The sequence below is a fragment of the Mastomys coucha genome, unplaced genomic scaffold (assembly GCF_008632895.1).
Source record: "Mastomys coucha isolate ucsf_1 unplaced genomic scaffold, UCSF_Mcou_1 pScaffold5, whole genome shotgun sequence".
Lineage (NCBI taxonomy): Eukaryota > Metazoa > Chordata > Mammalia > Rodentia > Muridae > Mastomys > Mastomys coucha.
This window is the reverse complement of record NW_022196911.1, coordinates 13275503-13302445: the sequence shown is the minus strand read 5'-3', so window position 1 is coordinate 13302445 and position 26943 is coordinate 13275503. Positions and strand designations below refer to the sequence as shown.

Sequence of the window (26943 nt, the reverse complement as noted above, 5' to 3'; positions counted from 1 at the left end):
TCCTTGTGTTTGACTGGATCTGCATCCCTCCCCAGAAGTCCTGGGTGTGGCCTGAGCCCTGTCATTAGGAAGAGGTAACATCCTTCCTCCCACTGTATTGCACTGGAGGCAGAGCTCCCCTGTAAATGTTTCCTGAAGCCCAGCCATGCCTGTCTCTGCAAATGACCACTGGTGACATCATGAGGAGAAATGGCGAAGCTTCTCTGCACTGTCCTACGGGGTGCCCCTAGTGTCACAGAGACAAAATGAAATGTTTCCCTGGAACTGTACACTCTTACAGCCTTCATGATCAAGTTTATTTTAATTATTTCAAGCTACAATGACCAAGCTTGATTGAAACAAAATTATTTTTTCATGGATTTTTGACTGGGGTAGGGAAGAGTGTGGTGTTGAGTTCTGCCTCTCCTTTACCATGCAGGTACACCGGTTCAGGGAGGACAAGGCAGGGTGGTTAGAGGTGGGGACCACAGTCCCTGTTTCTCTGTGGAGGAGCACAGCTAGTTGTATGCCAACCTGGAATGGGATAGCAGAGTCCAGAACAAGAGGGATTCCTGGTCAGGTTGGGAGCAAGTGCTGGAGCAGGGCTGGGGAGGAGAGAAAAGGCCTTCTTTGAGAATCCTAATACTATGGTTCCTTTAGGCAAAGGCCTTCCCCAATGGTCTTTAATGAAGCAGCTCTCTAAGACAATCCTAGCTTGTCCATATTTCTTTATTGGGGGTGGATTTGAACACATATGCATTATTCGTGGTGAACCAAGGATTATATAATTTTGAGGAAGGGCGTGGGACTATCCAGGAAGGGAACGGTCATTGGCTGAAGTCTAAGACTAAAGAGATGTCTCATTAGCATGGTAGTCCAGGAGCTGGGTATATGATTGACTGCTGAGGATCACCTACTTGGGGGTTGTGGTTATGTGTCCTAAAGCAGGCATGGAAACAAGGGGTGAGTTAGCTCTACTCTGGCCAGTCTCAGATCTCTGAGATTTCTGGGGTCTGAGCATGTTCCAGCCCACCCATTCCCCCATTGCCCCATTCCTCTGGTGGCAAAGTCTCCATGCTCTATGGAAGATCATGGAGTCTTTGGAATTGTTTCAAGTCATGTGTAAATGAAAATGCAGCTAATATTTACTAGCCATCTTTTCCCTGTGAAAGTTCTTAGGAAAGATACTTCTTTATATAGGGAAATGGTCTCAGCTTGACCCATATGACTGTCATTCAAGGACAGCTGTGTGGTGAGAAGGCATTTAAAGAGAGGGGCAAACAGTTTTTTCCACTTACCTTGTGCACAGAATAGAATTAGGCCTTCAAAATATTTGCCTATGTCCAAGGGTGCATGGCCTGTTACCCCAAAGAAGAGATCCTTCAAGGGAAAAGATACACCCAACAATATGGAAGGTAGATTCATCCAGGATCCCTTCTTTGGGGGTAACAGGCCATGTTCCCCCCAAAGGCAAATATCTCTAGTCATCTAAGCTCGGTACTGCAAAGATAGTGCGGGTGAGACAGCACAGCCCAGCAAAGCTCACAAATGCTTCAGCCTGACATGCTTGCAGCCTGTTTGCTTGTAATCTAGAAGAAGTCCCCTCACCAGAGGTGCTGTGCCTCTCGGCTCTCAATGACTACATAGCTGAGCACGGAGTTGGTATTAAAAAAAAAAAAAAAAACTGGGCTGAGGGCTAAGAAGCGAATCTGAATAACCCTGACCTAAAATGACTACATTTTATAATTGTAGTTTGAGCTGTCCTAAATGTAATTCCATTCCAACTTCTACAAGAATTAAAAGGCAATCGCCCAAAACTCAGTGCCTTTGAAAGTGCATTAGCCAACAGACCAGGGCTTTGATCTCTGGGGAAATGAGGGTCATGTCAGGTTGGAGTACAGCAACAAAAACCTTTCATTTTTAATGGGATGTAATTGTAGATGCATGTAAGGTGTAGACTGGATGTTGTCATGGTGACCGTGACAAGAATTGCCTTTATTGAATGCCATGGAAGATCGTCATAACAACCTTGGCTTTTTTATCTCCAGCTGCGTGTTTAAAGAAATGATTTTGAGAAGCAGCTCTCTATTTGTTGTTCCACACTTTGAGCAAATGTACCATTGCTACACGGGCGCCACTCCTGAAGAAGATCTCATAGGTCACACAGTCACGTCCAGAGAATCAAGACCAATGCTGTGACAGCTGTGACAGTAATGCTTCCTCTTCCCTTCTTGCCACCATGCTCGGCCTCGAGCATCCTGCCTTCCTCTGCCACGAGCAGCACTTCCAGCCACCATGCTCGGCCTAGAGCATCCTGCCTTCCTCTGCCATGTGAAACACTGTTTTCTTGCTTTGGACCCACTCAGAACAACGCAACGAGGACCTGATGTTGAGAACTCCATGTGCCATGTCCTCCCCATTACAAATGGGGTTGGAAGTGATGTGTGTCTCTGTGCAGTGTGTGCGTCCCATGTCAGGACCAGGATACAGGAGCTTAGGGCAGGAGAGCTTCCATCTGGAGAGGTGCTGAAGAAAGCCCCAGGCAGTGGCCTATCAGGGAACCTACTGACAAGGACAGGCAGCCTGTCTCATGTATTAAGATGCCAGAGCCTGGTATCTTCACTCCTCACAGAGCCACACAGCCTGTCTAGATGAAGGCTTCTGACAGGAACTTTTGAGATTCACAAGGTACAGAGAAGAGATTGAGAGTCAGAGAAGTCGCCTACAAAGTGAAAACAGAACTTTCTTTTCCACATGCAACTACATTTATCTTCAAATGCAGTCAAGTGGCAATTCCAGAGCCACTGTCCCTTGTCACTTTAGCAGTTAGTCTAATCCTCAGCATCCTCCAGGGACTCCAAATGTGTGCATGTGTGCCCCATCTGTGTCCATGCATCCATGCCCATGGGAGAGGGAAGAAAATATGCAATGGTCCTCTGTGTGGTCCCCACACAGGATGCATGCACAACTGTGTTGTCATATGAGAGCGAGCCTCTACCTCCACAGAACTGGTCTATAATCACTAGGGGCCATCTCCAGGAGGCACAGAGGTGAGGTCCCACCACACCCTGACATCCCAGTCACTGAAGATGCTCTGCGTCTCTGGGAGAATCCCAAGGAGCTCCACTCACAGTGAGTCAGCCACTCTGCTGAGGAAGGGCAGAGCTTCGAAGTTTGGCTGTGCTGGAAACTGTCATCACCTCTGTCTACTCTGGTTGCAAATGGGAGACAGAATTTCAGTGGGCGCTTGAGACAGTGGGAAGTGTAGAGAGAGCGGCTATCACGCTATCATGGCGTCTGGGCAGGCTTAGATGCTACTTCACATGCCTGTGGGCTACGTGTGAGGACGACACCATGACTAAAACTGCTTAGAAGAGGGGCTCTGTCAGTTAAGGGCCTGCTGTACAAGCATGGCAACCTAACTTCAGATGTGCCCCCAAACATAAGATCTCCACACAGGGCCAGGGTGGAAATGGAGTGCTGAAAAGTCAAGTGGCTGCTCAGAGCTCATTGGTCAGTTTAGCTGAACTGATGAACTCCAGGTTCACCGGCGAAATACCCTTCTTCAAATAGTAAGGCAGAGAGCAGCTGAGGAAGATCCTCAACATTTACCTCTGGTTTCCACATGCATAGAACACATACATACCCACAGGAGCACAGAGTCCACACCCACCCACATGCTCACATAATTTAGAAGGACTACAGTTTGGATCTTAAAATGTCCCTCAGAGGTTCATGTGCTGAAGAGTTAGTTGGTCCCTAGCCTGAAACACAATGGAGTTGGAGCCATTAAGAAGCCTCGAGGGAGGCCTTGGGGTGATTAGCAGCATCTCTCGGAGGATGTGGGATACTGGTCTCTTATCCTCTTTTATCTTGCCATGAGATGAGCAGCTTACTACACTGTGCATTCACAATGTCTTGAGGCGCCCTCACCCAAGGCCTAGAAGCAACATGTCTGCTTAGTTGCGAATGGGAAACTCTGATTGTGAGACACAACCTCTTCCTCTCTGTACTGGTGTTCAAAAGTGTCAGAGTAGTGCAGGCGCTGATGGTTCACACGGCTCTTCTCCATGCTTGGACACCAAAGGTAAGGCTTGTGGGACATGGGTCTTGGTTTGCCATTCCTATTACTTCAAACAGGGATCTTGTATTAAGAACTTGTTGGGGGACCCACTTCTTCGGAGTTCCAGGAGCAAATCAGGATGGCGGGAGGAATTACACTTCTTGCTTCATAGTTTCAGCTACAGTGTTAGCAGAGCCTTGTTAGAGGCATTGGCTCAGCATGGAGCAAACAAGGCCAAGAGCAATCCTGAATTCCTTCTGTTCTCAAACAGTTACACAGAGAAAAAGTTAAATGTTATTTATTTTCCTAAAATGGATTGCAGGAGTTTATCTTGGAAACCAGTAAATGTCTACATGACAGATTCATGTTCAGAGTGAACATGCTGTGCTCAGACCACGTGGTTCAAATCCCAGCCCCACGTCCATGTCCTCTGTGTTCTCATCTGAAAGCTGCGGACACGGATGTCCATGACTACTGTGTGTGGCAGTGACTGATTAATGCGTTAACACTTTGAAATGGGACAATTCCTGACTGTGGAGGGGGATCGGTGGGTAAAGCGCTTGTTTTAGAAGTGTAAGGATCTGATTTCAAATCCCCAGACCCACATAAAGCCGGGCATGGTAGCGCCTGCCTCCATTGTAATCCCAGCGCTCAGACGTGAGATGCAAGGCAGGGACAGGAGACTGCCCAGAGGCTTGCAGGCTTGCTAATTTTGTGTGTACAGCAATTAACAATGAAGAAACTCTGTTTCAAACAAGGGGCTGCCTTTCATCCTCCACACATGCGACATGGGACAGACAGACAGACACATGGGGTGGGGGCCGGGGCCAGGGATTTAATAAATCTAAAAAGCAATTTGCAGATAGGAACAAACCCTAAGTGGGGAGAACCTTGAAGGTGCTCTGGGGAGAGAACTGATAGAGCCAGATCATCCCGTCTGCCCAGTCCCCTGTCCCCTCCCCGTGCACCAAGAACATTGAGGAAAGCCATGTGCACACCATAAGGCACTCTTTAGGTGACTTCACTGCCCTCTTGGTGAGCCTAGTATAAATCAGAACAACTCTGGGATGGCACTGACAGAGGAGCAGATGCCCTCTCATCCTGACAACATTCTGAGGAATCCTAGACTTTAAAATGTATCTGTTTGTTTGTTTGATATGTATGTAAGTCTGTGTACCATGTGTGCCTGGTGCCCACAGGGGCTGGAAGAGGGCATCAGTTCCCCTGGGACTGGAGTTACAAACAGATGCGAGCCTCCATGTGGGTGCCGGGAATCAAACCCTGAATCAAACGAAGCCTCGCCACTCTCAAGACTTGGTCCAGGATCCTCTCAGTTCCCAACTCTGGGCTGCCCAAGCCTCTAGCGTGAAATGACTTATGTCACCTGCGCAGTGTCCTCTGGACTTTGTCTTCTCTAGATAACATGTGATGTGTGTGCTGTATACACAACTGGTTGGCAGAGGCCAGAACGGGGTCTGTATACTCAGCACAAGTTCTTTTTCCTTAAATATTTTTGGTGTGAGACTGGTTGAGTTTGTGCATAAGAAGCCCTGCTCCGTGGCCTGTGCACAGCACTACCCAGTCCTAACACTGTCACAAGCCGATGGAGAGTCCTGCTTGGATTCTTACCACTTATTAAGAAATGAGAGAAAACAAGAATGTAGAGAGGTGCCTCATTGTAACCCTGTATGGCTGCCCCCCACCCCCAGTTTAAGGGTTTTGAGAGCTGGGGTGGAAAGTATGATTATGCCTCCTGGAGGGGAAAGGTAAGCAACCATGTGTACAGGAGTCCCTGACTCTGCATCCCTCACTGTTGCCTATGGAGCCTGTGGTCAGGCGCAGAACACCTCAGCGTTTGGGGCTCAGACAGGGCTTGCAATAATGCCCGGGCAGCTCCTCTAACTCTGAGAATCTTCTAAAAGATAGTCCTAACCCCTCTGGCCTTTATCTCTTGAAGCTGTGGTTTAGAAGGTTCTGGTCTAAGGAAGGTAGAAACTGTGAGCTTTTAGAACTGAGAAGCTAAGAGTGTCCACTCCTACAGGTGTGAGGCTGGCACTTAGGTGCAGGGTTCAGAGTCCTGACAGCTCTAAGTAGTACCATGCCAGGAAAGAAGAAGCTCCAGAAAGCCAGTCTCCTTGGGTCTGGAAGCCATCACAACACCCCCAGCTCTGACCCTGTCCAGGGTCACAGGGCTGTGCTTGTGGTGGGGAAACTCATTTGCAAGGAAAATTGCAGATCTCAGCATGCTCTTCTCTGGGTAGCTGAGGTCAGGGGAACCATCACATCTGTGATACACAGGGGACAGTAGTTCTCTTATCAGATCAAATGCTTCCTCTGGTATCACTCAGCAGAGGCCACCTCCAAAGAATGAGATGGCCTGAGTTGACAAATGGAGAAATTAGCTGATTACCTGTTATCAAATCCAGACACACCCAGAAAGATAAAATGTGCAGTGTACCAGGCTGTCCTGTTATTTTCAGTATTTAGGGTATATTCAATATAAGGATCTGCCTTTAACTAGTTAAAAATATATACAAAATTATTGCACCTGTAGTAAAACTTCTTTGCAAATTATAGAAAAGTATAGAAAAAATAATTTTCCCTGTGATCCTAAAACTTGGTGGAGAACTTTCAGACTCTTTGGGGATTCTTTCTTTCTTTTTCTCTCTCTCTCTTTCTTTCTCTCTTCCTTTCTTTCTTTCTTCCTTCCTTCCTTCCTTCCTTCCTTCCTTCCTTCTCTTCTTCTCCTTCTTCTCCTTCTCCTTCTTCTCTTCCTCATCCTTCTCCTTCTCCTCCTTCTTCTCCTTCTCCTTCTTCTTCTTCTCTTCCTCCTCCCTCCTCCTCCTCCTCCCTCTTTCCTCCTCCCTCCTCCTCCTCCTCCTTAATGCTTAGTTTATCAAAACATAGCCTAAAAGGAAACAGAAAATTACTACTTTGGTCTGGGTTTCCCTCAATCTAGATAAACCTCTGGACAGTTCCTGTGGAAATGCTGCATTTGGAATTTTTGAGACCATCTAATGATTAGAAACAGCCATGAAATCACATCGGACAAAATACAAAAAGCCATGCTGTTTCCATGTTCTATTGATTGCAGGTTTCCCTGAGGCAACAGTCCCTACTTTTTTTTTGGGGGGGGGTGGTTATAAGACAGAGTTTCTCTGTGTAGCCCTGGCTGTCCTGCAACTCACTCTGTAGACCAGGTTGGCTTCAAACTCAGAAATCCACCTGCCTCTGCCTCCCAAGTGCTAGGATTAAAGGCATGCGCCACCACCGCTGGGCCACTCCCTACTTCTATACAGGAAACTTCCCTCAGTCCCCTGTCAGCACCTACCTGGCTCCCCTCTAGGGCTGATGTAGAGCCATGCTGGAAATGGACAAGCCCCTTAGCTGGGGCTGCCCTGGCAAGGGGCTCTGAAGGCACAGCTTATTCTGATGCAGGGCCTTTAATCTCAGAACTAAAACATAGACCCTCATGTTTATTCCTCGCATGTCAGGTGACCATAGGAAGGAATACAAAGCTGTGATACTGCTTTCTGTACTTTGGATTCAAGGTAGAGGTGAGGGATGGAAAAATGGAAAAAGAAAAACACAGCATATCTCTGACAGACCGGGTCTGGTGGGTGTGGGAGGAGAAAGGCTGACGACCTGTTAGAAGATGGCACAACTCAGTCCCCACTGACGAATTCTGATTGCAAAACAAATTTTGTTACTCAGGTGGGGCTGCTGCCAGCCAGCCTCAAACCAGAAAGGGTGAACATTTGCCCCGTGTGTATGAAGCATCCCCACATTCATAGGTATCAGCACATTGCATCTCTCTGCATTTGAGAAACCTCATTATTTCAAAGTAAATCAAAGTGGCTGGCAACAACTAGATCATTGCACAAATGATAAAGAATCAAAAGCAATACACACACGCGCGCGCGCGCGCACACACACACACACACACACATCCTGATGCTAGGCGGGCAGCTGTGCCCGGTCACCAAGCACCTCGATGGGAGGTGGTCACCCCACCTCGATGGTCACCAAGCACACTTCTATGGGAGCTGACTTATTTTTATTTTATCCAACAACCGCCTTTGTCTCCCCATCTGCAAACCTGCAACCTTGGCCTCTGTTGCTTTGTGGTGGTGATCAAGAATGGCCACGCTCCTGTGATTTTGTTCCTGTCTGACAGGAAGCCTGGGTTTGTCAGGACCTATAGACTCTGTCCGTGAGTGAAGAGTCTTCTCTGTAAAACAGGGCTACACAAAGACAGAGCACTGTGCTCAGACCGATCACCCTCCCCGCAAGGAAACTTTATCTCCTTTGTTTTTTTTTAACCAAAGAAATAAATAGTAAAAATCACAATGGTGAGGAAATTTAACTAAGCAAATAGTTGTTTGCAGATCTTAGAGAACACACTAGCAATTTGATGTTACAACTGTCATTGCATCAGCTATCTCCATGACAGTACTGGAGAAGTGTCCCGATTCCTCAAAGTTCTGGACACACACATACACCACAGCAGCTAAACCTCTGCTACAAGTTCAGCCCAGGGCATTGTAGTACTACAGTCTTTTAAACTAAGCCTTTGAAGTCTTATTATAAAGCAAGAGTTATAAAGAGGGATAGAACATAGAAGGACCAGCAGACGGAAGGCCAGAATCAGCCCTTTAAGGTCACCCTGCCTTGCTCCCTCCCATGCTGTCCAGCCTGTCCTGAATAAAGATTGACCTCCAATCAGGTCCCCACTCAGCCCGAGAGCCTTGCGGTGCCTGACTCTCTGCCACAGAATTCCACTCTAGGTCCGGGGTGTGTTTTCACCACGCCTAGTGGTTATACTCAAGACACTGAAAGCACAGCCAGGCCCCTTTGGGTGTTAATGGGAGCAGAGGGGGCTTGCCAAGCACCAGGCTCTCCTGCGCCTGGACCTGGGGTGTGATCAGTAGACAGCATCCTAATGGAAACAGCTGAGTTCCTGGACAGTTTCCAGTTCTAGCCACTGTCCTGTGGATGACACCTCATTAGAAGTCATTGATTTCTCCAGAAAGGACTCACCAGCAGTAACCTCCCAAGCCATGGCCCCTAAATCTACTCTTAGCGCCTAACAAACACACCTAATTTTATTCCCTTGGCATACCTTCCCCCACCCCAGATAGGAACTTACGACATAGACCTGGAGGGCCTGATATTTGCTGTGTAGATCAGCAAGGCATCAAATATACAGGAATCTTGCTCTCCTCTCAATGTTCTGGGATTAGAGGCATGGCTTGTGTTACTGTAACTGGAGCCCTACATTCATTTCTGTAGCCAGGAGCAAAGGAGCCACTCAACACTGAAATCTCTTCTCACAACTATGAGGAGTATAAGAGTGGATTGTGAGAGTACACACAACAACAAAACAGATTCCCCAAGGAACACAGCTCCTTCCACCCATGTACAGACAGGCCCAAGCCTTACCAACTGCAGTCTTAACTGCCTCTTCCTTAAGGAGGATAAAAACTAGACTGAGAGATTCCCAGGCTTGATGTAGAAGTTCTCCAACCCCCTCTGCAATCCACACTGTCTCCTGAATTCACTAAAACTAGGATGCCTTTCAAAACAGCATTCTGACATCCATCTTACCCTTAGACAAAACCAACTGGTGGCACTTTGAGATATGACATGCCAGCACCCATTATCACAGAGCAGACAGTTCTACAAACACAATTCTTATGCCTAACATAGAAGCCCACCTTGGTGAGAGCATGATGTCATGGTGAGAGCATGATGTCATGGTGAGAGCATAATGTCATGGTGAGAGGGTGATGTTATGGTGAAAGGATGATGTCATGGTAAGAGGAGGATGTCATGGTGAGAGCATGATGTCATGGTGAGAGGGTGATGTTATGGTGAAAGGATGATGTCATGATGAGAGGAGGATGTCATGGTGAGAGGAGGATATCATGGTGAGAGGAGGATGTCATGGTGAGAGCATGATGTCACGGTGAGAGGAGGATGTCATAATGAGAGGAGGATGTCATGGTGAGAGGGTGATGTTATGGCGAAAGGATGATGTCATGATGAGAGGAGGATGTCATGGTGAGAGCATGATGTCACGGTGAGAGCATGATGTCACGGTGAGAGGAGGATGTCATGATGAGAGGAGGATGTCATGGTGAGAGCATGATGTCATGATGAGAGGGTGATGTCATAGAGAGGGAATGATGCTGAGAATGATAGGCTCTTATCAGACCCATTCTCAGTGTTGAGCTGTCAGGTAAAGTGTGTGAAGGCTAGTGGAGAGCCCCAAAAACCTGGCTGGTGAGAGGAGGGTAGGAGACAAGCAAGTGTGTGCCTTGTGCTGCTTGGCATGCAGTAACTGGGTGTCAGGGGTCTTCCTCTGGCCCCATCCTCTCACCACCTTCTGTACACAGAGGGAAATGCCTGTTGCCTAGCATAAGGGCTACCCAGACCTGGACCCTTGAGCACACCTTGTAGTATCTTTTTCTTTTTCTTTATAAACCTCTCTACTCTTGTCCTTTCCTTGATGATTATTGTTATAATATCATTACATATCACTATCATTATAAAAATATATTTTTTACTTTAAGGAAGCAAAAAACACATCACAAAAATTAAGAGAGTTTTTGTTCACCACCTACTACATTAATACAAACTAACATCACCCAGTCGACAAAGGCCACTGCTTGGCTAGGTTCCAGTAACCTCCTCCCACATGGTAAGGATTATTTGTATCCTGGGAGCCAGACATTGAGAACTAACATAAAAGACACCTTGGAAACGTTCTTATTTGCAATATTATTGAAATCAAACAGCCATTTGAAAAATGAGAAACCCATCTCCATCCGAAGATACTCTTCTTAGGCCTAGCTCCCAAAATGTTACTACTAGGACCCTGATTCACCCAAACATAAAATTCAGGAGCTGGCAGGAAACCAACGGTACACAGATGTCCTAAAGGAACATTGCACATGACATAGATAATAATTAGGATGGCCCATATAGTCTGACTAAAAGACCCCACCTAAAAGAACCCACCATAAAGATGGTTAGCTGAGTGCTGTTCCCGTTTGGCACCCAGGGCGACCCCTACTGTTCAAAAACTTTATTGCACCACCTACCATGCTTGTAGATCCCCTAGAATGTCAGAAGTTTTCAGTTTTATGTCTTACTCTTCCAAAAAGCACATCACAGTTTGCTTCATCAGACTGCAAGCAGAGACAACCAAAGAAACTGAGAAAGCCTTCACGGTGGTCATTTTTTCTATGTCCTACCACGTTAGCAGAAGGAAACAACAGTGCGAATCATCCTACCTCTGCAGAAGACGAGGAGGCTGGCTGCGTCTCAGCTGAGGGGGTTGTGTCTCCTTTGCCCTGGGAAAGCAGAGTGGAGAGGGAATATGGGTAAGTTTGTCCGGCCACGGCATATGCCTTCTGCAGTCCTCACCTGCCCGTGGGTACACACCAAGACTGTCCTCCTTTTGTTTCTGAACATAAACCTCCACATGGCTTCAGGATCCTCAGGAGCTTCTGACGCTGGAGAGGATCTCTCAGAGAGGACAGAGAGGGGAACTGACAGCTTTTGTGCAACTTTTAAGACTTTGCCAGAGGAAATGATGATGTTCCCATCCTGAGCCTCAAATCTCAACTGAAAACGGCCACTCGCTTAAGCGGTGGGTCGGACTTTATCGTCTGTGGCAGAGAGGGAGCAATCGCTATGCTTGCGTCTTTGGTACCTATTGCGTTGAAATGCTCCCTGCAGCAACTGTGACCACAAATGTAACTACAATGTATAAGCATACACTTAGCTAAAACCCAGTCACACTCAACTGCTGATGCCTAAGCCCAAAGCTATGCTCACCCGGGAGCCTGTCCTTTCCAAACCCCTTTTGGCCACGATGGTTTAGAGAAAGTTTGGAGATTTGCTTGACAATGCACCCTGAAGGGCTTGAGGATAGAGGTCGTGCCTGTCCTCATCTCTGCACATCTCTCAAGCCTGTAAGATGGCTCAGAATATAAAGACAGTTGCCACCAAGCCTGATAACCTGAGTTCAATCTCTGGGACCAACATGGTGGATGGAGAAAACAGAGTTCCTCATTCCTCAAGTTATCCTCTGACCTCTCTACAAATGCACAAACATATGTGTATGTACACACACGCACACACACACACACAATAAATAAATAAATAAATAAATAAATAAATAAATACTCTCAACTTTCTTAATTCCTGCTATCTTTATTGAATAGATAACAGGTTGCTTATATAACAATCTACAAAGAAGGGGGGATTTAATATGAAATCTAAGGAGCCCTTATTGTTATATTGTTATAGGTGACTTTGGATTTTTTTTCAATCAAACATCATTATAGTGGATATTCTGGGTACCAAGCTGTGGTTTTTAATGTTCACATAGTTTTTTTTTCTTTTTTTTTTTTTTTAGTAATGCCCAACTTTATAATTTCTAATAGCTTTTTTCAATAAGAATTTTATTTAATTAAAATATAATTATATGGGCTGGAGAGATGGCTCAGCGGGTAAGAGCACTGACTGCTCTTCCAAAGGTCCTGAGTTCAAATCCCAGCAACCACATGGTGGCTCACAACCACCCGTAATGAGATCTGACTGCCCTCTTCTGGTAAATCTGAAGACAGCTACAGTGTACTTAATTATAATAATAAATAAATTAAAAAAATAGTACTTATTAAAAATATATATATATATAATTATATAATTTGCCTTTTCCTTTTTCTCCCACTAACCCCTCTACACATGCACCATGGCATGAAAATGGATACATCTATGCACCAAATAAATAAATATCATTTTTAAAAGGGAGATTGTTTCTTGATCTGTTTGACCAGGCTTTCCTTTGCCACACTGTCCTGCATTCTCTAACCTCTGTCCCTTACCTCACATTTACTAGCAAATCAGAGATGAGGAAGAGTCAAGCTTATGTCTTTGCTACTTAATAATAACTGTAGTCCAAATGTCATGGAGAGCCAGAATTGCCGACTTCACAAATGAAGTCAAAGGTCTCTGCTGTGTCACTGCTGCTCAGGCTTCCCTAGGTCATCATAAATTACCGTGATACAAACTTCAGGGTGTGGAGAGAGCCCTGCATCTATTGGTGTTGACCCCTCAGCTCAGCATGCCTTCCCACAGGACCTACAGGAGGCTATGGGTCTCACATTGGAAACCTTGGAACCACCTGGGAGCTGGGAGCACTCCCAGCCCAGATAATATGACCCCCTGGGGACAGATGCTGGCTGTGTTCAGGTGAGTGTGTGTGAGAGCCATTGCCTGGTATGTCCGCAGCTAGACAGTAACGGCTGAATGGTATGGGCACAGTCTCTGGCTTACTTCCTTTCCTGACCTGCAGCTTTTATACCAACCCCCATGGCACTGGAATGCATAGAGAACATAGTGCTGGACTGGGTTGGTCCATTTAGCAGTTTCTCCCTCTGCGGCAAATGGGCTCTTCCTTTCTGTAGGACATTATTCCACCTAATCCAGATGTGTGTGGCCTTCCCCATTACTATTCTCTTTCCTAAAGATCCTGAGGTCTAGGCCTTATCTTGTCTCATCCTGAGATGTTACCTTTGCTAGGGATCCAAGTATGGGCTTGTGCTTGTTTTGTGCAGGAGATGCCACCAGAGAGTGAAGTGAAGCATGAATGGTGTGGTCTTTGAATATGCTTGGCCCAGGGAGTGCCACTGCAGGATGTGTGGTCTTGTTGGAGTAGGTGTGGCCTTGTTGGAGTGGGCGTGGCCTTGTTGGAAGAAGCCTGTTATTGTGGGCAATGAGACCCTCCTCCCTAGCTGCCTGTCAACCAGTCTTCTCCTGTTTGCCTTCAGAACGAGATGTAGAACTCTCAACTCCTCCAGCACCGTGCCTGCCTGGATGCTGCCATGCTCCCGCCTTGATGATAATGGACTGAGCCTCTGAACTGTAAGCCAGCTCCAATTAAATGTTGTTCTTTATAAGAGTTGCTGGGATCGTGGTGTCTGTTCACAGCAATGGAAACCCTAACTGAGACAAATGCGGAGAAATCCAGATCCCATTGACTCTTTGGAACACTTTGGTTCAAATCCAATAGAGACCATTATTGTTCAGAATGGGTTCTGACAAATCGCTAATTTTTCTAAGCCAGTTTGATTTGGTTCCCATCTAGTGACCATAAGTGATACACTGACGGGCAGATGCCTCATCATATGGAGCATGCCATGACATGGTATCCACACACACCTCACTCTATCCATGACCAACCCACCAAGCAATGGCCTTGCTCTGAGCATGCTCCAAGTTCCAGCAAATTCCTTAGACTATACATGGTCTGCTTAGGACCCCTGAAGATACAAGCTGCTAAGTTCCGCCCATTTTCTTGTTTAGAACTTGGGCTTTTACCCATTCTCACCTCTAGAAGTCTGCAAGAAATATTCAGGATAATCACGAATCAGAGAACTCAGAAGTGGCTTAGGAACCAGTGATCTCCCACAATCCCACAATCACACCATTGTCTTTTATTATTATTATTATTATTATTATTATTATTATTATTATTATTATTATTATCATTATGTTTTTTTTTTTCAAGACAGGGTTTCTCTGTGCAGCCCTGGCTGCCCTGGAACTTACTCTGTAACCAGGCTAACCTTGAACTCAGAAATCTGCCTGCCTCTGCCTCCCAAGTGCTGGGATTAAAGGCGTGCGCCACAACTTCCTGGCCACACCATCCTTTCTAACCCTCTCATGACTGGTCCCACCACTGTCCTCTCCACCTGTTAATGAGCCCATATCTTCTCCATCCTGAGCCAGGCCCAGGGTGGGCTTTGCTCCAAATGCCCCCTCTTCCCTGCAACTACCCAGGAGCACGTGGGGAAGATCCCACCTCCCCATGGAGTCTCTGTGATGGGACAGGTGGGCAGGAGATAGGAAGGGGAGGGGAGAAGAGTGCAAAGAGATGCATGTGTGGTAGTGTGGGCAGCACACACATAGCTGTCATATTGCCTGGGGTTTCTGGTCTGGAGACCACACTATCTTCAATCTCCCATGTTCTTTCTACTTGGCTCTTTGAGAGAAGCTGAGAATGAAGAGGCCCCTGCTCACCTGATGATGGAGTGGCCTGAAGCCTCTGTGTAGCCGTATCGGCAAGCAGCAGGGAGAAGCAATGTGTAAGCAACTTTCTAAAACATTTAAAATTCATTTCCTTAAATTTTATATTGTGTGTGTGTGTGTGTGTGTGTGTGTGCGCGTGCATACATGGATAACTGTGCTTGCCACCTGATGATTTGTTCAGTCCCTTGACCCGCACAGAGGAAGGGATAGGCTAGCTCCGACAAGTGGTCCTCTGACCTCCACAACCACGTAGTCTAGAAAGGCTCCTCCCTTCAGGTGGTAGCTGGTCCAAGCCTCATTGCTGCTCCTGTCACAGCCAAGCACCCACACTGATGGCCATTGTCCTGGAGGAGCTTTGGCACACTCTGTCACACCCACCACTAGGTCATGCTGCAAACTTGCAAGGGCCCTTGCCTCCTCCTCAGTTGTCAGCCAGGGTTATTTCCAGACACCAGACCTTGGGCAAGTCGCTCCACTGCTCAGCCTCAACTTCCCCATTTGTATAGTCAAGATGAAGAGAAGTTGCCACACACAGAGTGTGGGGAGAAACGAGCACCAACTTCCAGTGGTGGATTGCCAAAAGGTGTAGATGTTGACCCTGCTAGTGATGTGGGGAACTTGGAGTCTTTCTTCACAGTTTAACATCATGGGGAACCCATGAGCCTCTAGCCCTTCTTTGAGAATATTAGTAATATAATTATATCCATCTGACCCAAGGGCTATGGCCACTCAGCTCCAGGTCTATAAGAGTGTGCCCAGAGAGGGACTACAGCCATCTATGGGGGGCAATTCAAACACACTGAAGGACCCGGGTATGTGTATACACACACATGCATGTATATATGTATATGGATGTATATATACATATATACATACATACATGCATACTTACATACATACATATACACATATATATGAAGGCATGGCACCACCTAAATTTTATTTCCTATAAAGAGTTAGGTCATACAATCAACATTAATATTCTATCACTTTAAAAAAATCATTTAGGGGCTGAGGAGAGGGCTCAGTGTGAAAAGTTACTTACTATGCAAAGCTGAGGAGCTGAGTTCAAATCCCACCATCACGGACGGGCGGTGGTGGCACACGCCTTTAATCCCAGCACTTGGGAGGCAGAGGCAGGCAGATTTCTGAGTTCAAGGCCAGCCTGGTCTACAAAGTGAGCTCCAGTACAGCCAGGGCTACACAGAGAAACCCTGTCTTGAAAAACCAAAAAAAAAAAAAGAAAAAAAAATCCCACAATCACATAAAAACTGGACATGTAGCACAGTGTCTATAACCCAAGCCACCCTACAAAGACATGGAGGTAGAGACCAAAATTCTAGAAGCTTCTAGGCCAGCTAGAAGAGTTTCTCCACATACTGAGAGACAGCAAATAAACCCAGATTCAAAGTATGTAAGGACCAACACCCACAATTGTCCCCTGACTTCTACACCTGCCCATGGTATACACAGCCTTCAGCCACACATACAAATGTGCATGCATACACATAGTAAACACATCACATATAATGTGCACACATTATAGACACACATAATGTGCACACATGTCCATACACACACACACACACACACACACACACACACACACAAGCGCAGAGTTTCTGAGTCCCTTGGTCCCTTCAGCCTTGCATATCTCGCATATTCACCCAGCACCACTAGATGTCAGCAGAGGATACAGGGAGAAGCAAGCTTCCAGCCAGAAATCCTCTATGAAAACAAAAGGAAGGGTTTGTAGCCAAGCTCTTGAAAGTCCAGTTTCTGGAGAACTGGAATGGTACTCATGGTTGTTTGGGGTTTTTGACCGTCTCTCCATGCAGCCCACCCTGGCCTAGCACCTACCACCCTGTGACAAAAGTGCAGGTTTCCACCGATTTTTCAGAGCATCCATGAGTACGCCATTCTCCTACCGCTAGAAACACCTAAAGAGCCACACTGTGAAAACCTCAGAAAGTCATGGCTACTGGCCAAGAGCAGGGTGATCACAGGACCCAGTGCCTCCCACACTCAGTGGGAGACCATCTGTGGCATCTTCAGAAACAGAGAGTCCACAGTGTAAGCCTTCCATACATACACATCTGCTGAGGCAGGGGACTGAACATGTGCATGCTCCTCCTGCAACTGAGACTTTATTAGCAGCCCGAGGACAAGCAGAAAATGGCCTCGCTTCATAGCCCAGCCTGTTGGACCTGAAACACACCCTGGGCTTCCAACATTCAAGACAGTGGGTTTGGTATGGACATGTGGCTTTAAACACTTTTCTGGAGCCGCGTGAAAGCTCAATAGAGATTTCTTGCAGACCTGGAATGCTGAAGAACTCCACATGCAGAGCACCCAAGAGCTGGCCAGTGCCCTGCCTGAGATATCAGAAGCTCCAGAGCAGGCTCACAGAGATCCAATCAGGGTTTCCATGCTGAGAATAAAATGGTTGAAGATTGCCTCCATTCGGGAGAGCACTCGGACCTCATCCAGGACTGAGAAATCTGATGTCCCCAGTGGGCCAAAGCCCAGAGGAAGGGCAAATGTCGGGATGGCTTTTTCAACACTGAGAATTCACAGAGAGCTGAGAAACGGGAGATCTCACATTTCACCAAGGCTCCTGGCCAAGTTAGGGGCTGCTACATTTGCCTAGCCGTTCATGGTAGAAACCAGCAGAGCCTCTCAGAGCCTTAAAGGAACAATACCAGAGTCAGGCCAAAGAGATGCAGACAAAGGACATGATGGCCGCTGCCTTAGGGTTCCATGGGAGACGCCAGGACAGGAGGCACGAGTCGCGCATCAGAGGAGACTCTGCAAGGATCACCTGCTAGACAGGGGCCGGGACTGGTATGCTGCAGAGGCCTCAGGCTGACTGTCACCACTCTTCAGTGATCAAGAGAGAGAAGGTGAAGTAAGATGAAGGGTAGTGTCCCGCAAGACAATGAAGACAGGCTCCTAGGGTGGCAGCATCTCTGACCTATCTTCCCCCTAAACTCACTCACACCCTAAGTCGGGGTCCAGAACACTCCCAGAAAAGGCCTAAGGCATACCTGTCTGAAGGAAGGGATATTCCTCCACATGCTGTTTATTGTTTGATTTTCCTCTTCTCCTCCCCACCCTCACTACTCAAACACAAAAGGAGACTGTGTTGGCTAGTTGTCAACTTGACTACATCTGGAATGAATTGCAATCCAGAAACAGAGGGCACACCTGTGGTCCAGATCTTGAGGCTGGAAGACACAGGCTGCTGACCTGGATCTTGACATGGAGATCTTGAGGCAGAGTGGCCACGAAAAGCTTGGGCCCAGGCAAGGTACCTTTAATCCCGGGAGTCTGAGAAGAGCAGACCTTGAGTTCAAGACCAGCCTGGGGCATAGCAAGCTCCAGTTCCAGGCGTGGTGGTACAGAGCTTTACTCTGGGCCACACCTTCTGCTGGAGGCCTACGTAAGGACACAGGAAGAAGGAAGACTTGGTCTTCTTTGCCTGCTTGCTCTTGTGAGGCCTATGTGCAATCCCAGAACTGAAAAATAACCAAGCTCCTCCTTCCCTAGCTGGCTGGAGTGGTCGCAGAATCAGTGTCTTGAGCCCTCAGACACTGAAGTTGGATTGGGAGAAGCCCCAAAGCCTCTTGCTGACCAGGTGAATGGACCTTGCCCACAGGGCTCAGAATACTCAGAGGCACAGGCAAGTGTGTTCCCCTGACACTGTCTGGTCTCACTATCTCAGTGCACTCTGGAGTTTCTGAATATTTTGCTAAGGCAGAACTTTCAGATTGCAACCTTCCCCTCAGAATTCCTAGCTATTTTCATAATCCACTCATGTGTTAAGATTATAGTGGCTTCCATGTGGGAGGCAGTAGGGATAGAGGAACAAAGGAGGTATGCAGCCATTTATCAGAGAGGAATGATTTCCACAGGGTGGAGGAACCACTGAGCAGTCAGGCAGTCAGTAGGGACCATGAGGCTTCCCCTGCCCATTCAAAGGAGAGTGGTCAGAACTGATGGCCTCCCAGTGGGAGCAGAGCTGAGACTAGATCTGGGCCTATGGATGGCAGTCAGAGATGCCTTCTCACTCCTGGATCTGGCTCGTGACAGGCTAGTGCAGAAAAACACACTTGGAGGCTCTCTACCCACAGCAGGGGCCATCCAGAACCCCAGGGCCAACTGACCCCTGCTTAGAGGATGAGCAAAGGTAAAAGGAGTAAGAGGGAAGAACAGAGGGGTCAGAGGGGAGCACCCTTACACTCCCCTGAGGGGAGCACCCTTACGCTCACCCTTACATTTCCCTGAGGGGAGCACCCTTACACTTACCTGAGGGGAGCATCCTTACACTTGCCTGAGGGGAGTACCCTTACACTCGCCTGAGGGGAGCACCCTTACACTCGCCTGAGGGGAGCACCCTTACACTCGCCTGAGGGGAACATCCTTACACTTACCTGAGGGGAGCACCCTTACACTCACCTGAAGGGAGCACCCTTACACTCACCATGGCTATGCTGGGAAGTTCCCATTTTTGTCATCTTCAGGTTTAGAATTTTGTTTCAATTTAGTTAATGAGATAAATTTCCTATAACATAATATTGATTATGGCAAAGCAAGCAATTGGGTTGACTCACACTAGCCTCACACGCGTGAGGCCCCAGTACATTCCCAGCACTGGAAATCAAACAGATGGTAGGCACACATGTGGCAGACTCCCATGTGACCCAGCAACGTCCCCTCTTAGCACGTGCCCAGATTACCCAGCCCAAGTCAACTGAGCAGCTAGTGCAGTTGCCAGATCCTGCCATGTGGGGTTTCTCATCACCTGCACTACTGTATCCGACTTGCAGGTCACTGCTGTACCTGCCCTGGACCACTTGGTAGGATGTACTGCAGGTGATATACTGTGCTGGTAAGGGACACTAGAGCCCAACCCTTGGCAAGGATAGAGCAAGGAAATGCATCTGGGTTTGTCCTGGACTCACGCTAAACATATGTGGGCCTCTCAGACTTCTCGCTGATTCAGAGTGGCAGGCATGGGTGGGCCTTCTGTGAGTTTTTGTGAATCTGTAACAGCAGCGTGGTTCAAGCTGAAGCTCAACACGACAGTTGGTCTTGTACTAGCAACGTGTCTGAGTCACTAGGAAGAAACACACAGAGCTTCCAAACAGCCAGCACATAAAGCCAGGCCCAGGAGGCATGCTGAGGAAGAGGGAGGTACCTGAACTGTCCTCAGAAGCGTAGAGCCTAAGGGGATCATCCGCTCGGCGTGGGTGGGGCCAAAAGCCACATCTGGGCCAAGAATTCCAGAAGAGAACAATACTAAAGAGAATGAGAGCTAGGTACTACATCACAAGAGATGTAGTAACATAAATGAAATCAGGATAAAAAGAAGAAAGCCAAACCCTTTCCACAAGCGCTCTCCCCTCTTAAGGAGACGTAGGGGAGCCCAAGACAAGGTGGACCCGGACCTCAGCAATCCCAGTATTCTAATCAGCCAGTCTGCCCAATAGAATCTTTAACACCTTTGTGGACTTTCCTGGGAGTGTCAATTCACAAAAGAAAGAGCGTGTTGAAGGTTAAAAGATATCACAAAGTCCAGCTAAGCCACAGAGCAGAACAATATACTCATGACCTACACCAAAAAGAAGGGGATGAGAGCATATGTATTGCTCCTCCTCAGAGAGCCACAGCCCTGGTCCCTGAAAGCAGGAGCAGGGACCCAGACAGCATGCGGTGGGGCTGGAGAGGACCTGGAGACACAGGGCTAAGACACACTACTTTCTTGACGTCCCGGCCCGAACACCAGGAGCCAATTACATGTCTTCCCGCCTGCTAAATATTTGTGACAGTCACCCTGGGTTAATAACCAATTGAGCTTTTAGGTTTAAAAGCCCAGGGCCCTGGGGAGCCTGGCAGGTAGAAGGAGGTTAAGGGCTTGGTGTAAACTCTCAGGCAGGTTCTGAGTCACGCTTTCAGGAATAACGTGGCCCCTTAGCACGAGAAAGGTTAGAGCAACTGGGAGAAGGGATAACAGATCCCAGGTCTAGATGGATGGGATAGCCTCACTGAGTACCTTAGGGCTGTAGGTCAGAGGTAGAAGCCTTCCTATGCTCCAAAAGGAGTGTGGTACAGGGGCCCTATGTGGGAACCATCTTCCATGCCAGGCTCAACCTCATCAACCGGGCAGTGCAGCAGTGACAGAGTTCACTCAGGAGATGTATGTCTTCTTCTGCCCCAGAGGACAGATGTGCTCGCCTCTGGTTAACCATGGTCCTTTGATCCCCAGGGAGATAACTACTACGTCTGTGTGGCTGGGTCACGAAGCATAGATGCTGGGCTAAACACGGGTTGTGATATTGCTGTGAGGTGGCTGTTGGGTGTTGTCTTAATCGGGGTGACTAATTCTGTGATGAAATACCGTGACCAAAGCAACTTTGGGAGGAAAGGGATTATTGGACTTGCACTTCCATATTACTGCTCACTATCAAAGGAAGTCAGGACATGGCAGGAACCTAGAGGCAGGAACTGATGCAGAGACCATAGAGGAGAAGCCATGGAGGCCAGGGGATGCTTGCTGGCTTGTTTCCCATGGCTTGCATGGCCTGCTTTCTTTTAGAACCTAGAACCACCAGGAATGGCCATGCCCACAATGGCCTGGGCCCTCCCCTATCAATCCCTAATTAGGAAAATGCCCTACAGGCTGATCTTCTGGAGGAATTTTCCCGTGGGAAGCTCCTTCCTCACCAAAGACTAGCTTGTGTCAGGTTGATTAACATTTAAAGCAGTATTGCTAAGTAACAAAGCTGGCCTTCCATAGTGTAGTGGTCTCCTCTAACCAGCAAATGACCTTCAAAAATAGACCTCCCCAAGGAGAGAAACTTGCCTTCAGACAGCCTTTGGCCTAAAGTCTTGACTCCCTGTCGAGAAGGATTTTCTGTCTGTAGCTCTCCCCTACCTATCTTAGACTGGTCACTTATACTCCTCTGTGGGCTAATTCCTTAAAACAAACACATCTGAACATCTACATAGCTATATGCACATCGCTCCAGACACAGCATTCATAAACCTAGCTTGCTGCTGCTTCCAAGTACCTCCTGTTGGCTGAGCTTCTTCGGAGAACCTGAGTTGCACATCATTTTGGCTGGGAGAGCATCTCCGTATCAGCTCCTGCCAGCCTGTTCTGGATACTTGACCAGGGAGCTGGAAACGGGCCAGCAGTGCAAACTGGCATCCTTACGGATGTCTCTTGCATTCTGACCTGGACATGTCTATTACTGTTAGATTGCTGGGAAGAAGGAAGGGGCAATGACAGAGTTCACTCAGGAGATGTGAGCCAGCCATGACAGGCCCAGGAGACCAAAAAAGGCTAATGTGAAAGGGGGCAGGGGCAGGATAGTCCACTCACTGTTGCTTTCAGTGCCACAGGGAGGAGAACTTCCCACTGGTCTCTGTTACCCACCACCCTCCCAGTCAGGGAAACCCAGGGTCTCTGAACCCCACAGACCTCCGGGTATCCTAACACAGGGCCTCCCAGCCCAGCCCAAGGAGAGATGAAACACTATAGAGGAGCAGAGAACACACTGCCTGGGAACTGTGCACATGTGCAGGCACTCAGGTTATCAGCTGACAGGTCTTTCCAAATGAGTTTTTCTAACGATCAGCAGCTGATTCTGGGCATGCACTTTGAAGGAACTCAAAAAAAAAAAAAAAAAAAAAAAAAAAAAAAAAAAAGAAAAGAAAAGAAAATCAAGGGATGTGTCATCAGAGCAAAGCTCTTTTCATTCCCATCTCTCCATGGCTGTTTATGTGGACACGTTTGCCTCTGCTTGTGATGTCTGAAAACTAGAAGAAGTAGTGCAGAGCCCTGTTTAGCATAGACAGGGCCCTCCAGGGACTCAAGCACCCACATTACCATGTATATCCAGTTCCAACCAACCATTTTAGGTCTTGTATTATCAATCAAAGAGTGTAACTAATCAATTATGTACCAACCATGGTTGTAATTTTCAGTCTAACGAAAGAGCTTGTGGTAGCAGAACATTACATTTAAAACCCAAGTTCAGTTTAGGAAGATCTTTTACTGCAAGGTGGTGTAGGAAGGTAATTGATACAAAGCTTTGAGGGAGGGGAGGAGGGAGGGGAAGAGGGGGAGACCCTATTGTTTAGCTTAGCTTCCCAAGGTGGTGAATAAAATGGGAACCCAAGCTAAAGGGAAAGCTGACAACAAAATTTTGCATTCTCAGAAAAAAAAAAACACCACATTTTTGTGTATTTTTGAAGAGGCTTGGCAAGCTGTCTAATTACCATGGAAACATTAAGCAGTGCCAGGAGTTTTATTGTAAAATACCAGGATGTTTACATGCTGAGAAATGCAGCACTTCCCTGTGAAACCCTAACAAGAGCTATGAGAGAGCGTTCTTAAGCTGTTTGTTTCTGCTGTAAAGGATGCCTGTGGGCCCAGGAGAAAGGCCATCTCAACTCATCAGACCAGATCCTCAGCAGTTTTGAGAGATATTTAGAGCCAATGACTCATTGGGACGAGGCAATTAAGTAGTAGGCAGGAATCCATAAAGGCCTTGACAAACCTGGAGCACATCTGCCCTGGCCCAGAGTCAGGCCCAGGACTTCCATAACAACTTCTGGCCTCCAATGTTAGTATTCTGTCTAAACTCTACCTCGCAGTCACCTGGCAATAGCCAGGTAAGTCTGGCCCACTATAAAAGGGGCTGCTTGCCCCCTCCTCCCTCTCTCTTGCTCTCTTGCTCTCTCTCTCTCTTTCTTGCTCTCTCTCTCTGCCCTTTTCTGCCTCTACTACCCTCTTAACTCCCCTCCCCATGCCCTGAATAAACTCTATTCAATACTACTACACTGTCATGTGGCTGGTCCCTCAGGGAGAAGGGATTCCTCGGTATGGGCTCGCTACCCCACCACACCCCTCTAGAACATATCTTATACCTCTATCTTTTTATAAACACATCATCCACAACCTGCTCTCCAAGGCCAGATGCTAGTGCAGGGTTTGTGACCAAAGAGAAAAGATGGGTCATACAACAGCTTAGGTCCACCTGTCTAGAGTTCATGGTGAAGTTCTAAACTCCGGATACAGTACTAAGGGTGCTGGAGAAGGGAACTTGGGATTGGCAGCCTTATAAACGGAGGGCCTCAGAGAATTAGCAAGGTCCTTCTGGCACATGAGAACATAGCATTCATGCCCTCTGGGGATGGAAGTAGATACTATCCCTTTGACCTTGACAACCAGCCTCTGATCTGTGAAAAATAATGTCTGGTTTTGTAAAACATGAAGTCTGAGATATTTGAGGAGAGCAGCAGGAACAAACTCAGCAGCAAGAACAAGAAATTAGTTAAATTATACTTGCAAGTGTCCAAATGATGGCTACTAGCCCAGTGTGCCATGTCAGGAGGCTGGCTGCTGTGAGGTGAGCAGGTTGTAAGAACAGAGCTCCAGGAGTGGGATTAAAGCCCCAGAGAACTTCAATCTTGTATCAGGCAAGGCTGCAACAAGAAGTCTCTGGTGTGTTTATAAAAAGATAAAGAGATAAGAGATATGTTCTATGGGGGTGTGATGAGGTATGGGGGAAGGGGATGTCTCGGTGGGCCCATGCCAAGGCATCCCTTCCCCCTGAGGGACCAGTCACACAATGGTATAGTATAGAATAGAGTTTATTCAGGGCATGAGGAGGGGAGTTAAGAGGGTAGTAGAGGCAGAGAAAGGCAGAGAGAGACAGAGAGAGAGAGAGAGTAGAGAAGTAGAGGCCAGCCATGAACATGTGAAGAGAGCAGGAAGAGAATGGGAAAGGGAAGAGAAGAGCCCAGGAGGGCAAGGGAGAAACAAGAGAGCAAGAGGCAAGAGACGGAGGAGGGGGCAAGCAGCCCCTTTTATAGTGGGCCAGCCTGCCTGGCTGTTGCCAGGTAACTGTGGGGTGGAGTTTGTTGTTGCCAGGTAACTGTGGGGTGGAGCTTAGACAGAATGCTAACAGTTTCTATCTCTGAACTCCGGACAGAGTGCACAGGACGCCTCCCAGGGCTAAGCTTCTGGTGCTCGTGGGCCACCAAGCCCACTGCAGCTTGTCACAGAGTCCAAGTTGGTCAAACCCTTGGCATTTCTTTACCGCCCTCAATTCAATTGCTTGCCCAAATTAAAGCTTGATTTCATGAGACATGGGAAGCATGTCTTCAGTTTGTCCTGTAATTGCAAAGAAAATTAAAAATGTAAAACAGCTGAAGGAGGGCTTCCCCTCTCAGCTTTTGCAGTCGTCAGGTTGTAACTCAGGAAGGTGCCCACTCCTGAGCAGCAGTGCGATCTAGACCAGTATATGAGAGGCGACAGAGAGAGGGCAAAGCTGAGAAACATTAGGGCATTAGCACTTCTGTAAATGTTTTTTTCCTGAAAATGTACTGATGTTTTGTACCATTTACTTGATGAAGTTTGCAAGCAAATCATAAACCGTGAAGGCAGTTCTCCGTGGAGGAAGGAAACACTGCCTGAAGGAGCAGGGGAAAAGAGAAAAGAAAGAGAAATTCATATCACTTCTGAAAAATCAAATTTTAGTCATTTTATTACATTCAATTTTTAAAGGTTAAAGGTATTTTATTTATTTAAAATATCTTCTGTGGAGGCTTCCCCATGCCACATCCAAGCTCTCCACACAACCATAACCTTCTTCACAGTCTAGACCAGTGAGTCTGTCTGATCCTCAGCTTCATGAACCCCAGCTGACCTTTATATCAGAGGTTCTCAACCTGTGGGTCGTGACCCCTTGAGGGGCGTCACATATCATATATTTACATTACTATTCATAACACTAGCAAAATTACAATATGAAGTTGCAATTAAATGATTTTATGATTGGGGATCGCCACCTGGGAGGAACTGTATTAAAGGATCCCAGTGTTAGGAAGATTGAGAACCAGTGCTCTAGATCTATCCAAACACTCCAGGTTTAGACCAGAATGTTCATCCTGCACACTAGGCCAGTCCCCTGTATCCACCTGACTTCATTCCACTGAAGAGATCTCCAACCTCCAGGACCAACCAGGCCCACACATCCTTTCTTCTGTCCCAACCTGCTCTGTCTACCTCAGACACAGAACTAACTAAAGAAGTCCACTCACTCAGACCTCATTGCAAAATACAAACCATATGAAAGATCAAACCAGCATCTTCTCTCTGAAGCCCACCTGTGGGTATGTTTGCGGATGAGAATGACCTAGACTTCTGCTCAGGACACAGAACTTAAAAGAACATTCACAAACCTCTAGACTTCAAAGAATGTTGAGGTTGGGTCTGTTGCTATGTATTATAATACTAAATACTGGCCCTCGAGAACTTGTTGGATGCTATATAACCTTTCCCCTCCACCTACCCCGCAGCAAGTTGCCCCTGATTGGTAAATAAAGATGCCTACAGCCTATAGCTGGGCAGAAGAGAAATAGGCAGAGTTTGGGTTCCAGGGCTTCAGGGCTGAGGAGACCACAAGAAAGAGAGAGGACAAGACGCCATGGGGTAGACATCATGAAAACTTGGCCATGAGGGTTGGTCGATTGGAGTTAAGAGCTGCCCAGATGAAATATGGCAAGTTATAGCTCAGGGTCATTGATGGGGAAGTAAATTCTAATAGCTTAGGGGGTAAATATCTGTCCAGCTCTAGTGGTATAAAGGCTTACTATAAATATAAAGGTTATGTGTTTTTTATCTGGGAACTGAATGATCAAAGGCAGAGTAGAGAAGGCACAGGCACCTGAGTTGTGCCCAAGAAAACACAAACAAGTTTCCACACACTTGCCCCACAAGAACC

General features: G+C 47.2%; 1 protein-coding gene and 2 long non-coding RNA genes across 4 annotated transcripts in view; all 3 read right to left on the bottom strand.

Annotated features, from left to right (window-relative positions):
- Positions 1 to 11166, bottom strand: part of LOC116079208 (ribosomal protein S6 kinase alpha-2) — a 234915-nt gene extending 223749 nt beyond the window's left edge. Inside the window, exon 1 of the mRNA XM_031355059.1 lies at positions 11149 to 11166. Coding sequence (XP_031210919.1) covers positions 11149 to 11151 — 3 coding nt within the window. The 5' untranslated portion in view covers positions 11152 to 11166. The remainder of the gene's footprint in view (positions 1 to 11148) is intronic.
- Positions 11164 to 26943, bottom strand: part of LOC116079209 — a 57063-nt gene continuing 41283 nt past the window's right edge. The window contains exons 3-4 of the long non-coding RNA XR_004113816.1: positions 11341 to 11400; positions 11164 to 11235 (exon numbers count right to left, since the gene is read on the bottom strand). This is a non-coding gene — a long non-coding RNA (uncharacterized LOC116079209). The remainder of the gene's footprint in view (positions 11236 to 11340; positions 11401 to 26943) is intronic.
- LOC116079210 lies at positions 25041 to 26371 on the bottom strand. Of its 2 annotated transcripts, none has more exons than XR_004113818.1 (3): positions 26327 to 26371; positions 25558 to 25630; positions 25041 to 25331 (listed from the first exon to the last, which is right to left on the bottom strand). It is a non-coding gene; the product is annotated as an uncharacterized LOC116079210 (long non-coding RNA). The 2 variants fall into 2 exon arrangements; XR_004113817.1 differs by having other exon boundaries at positions 26286 to 26357.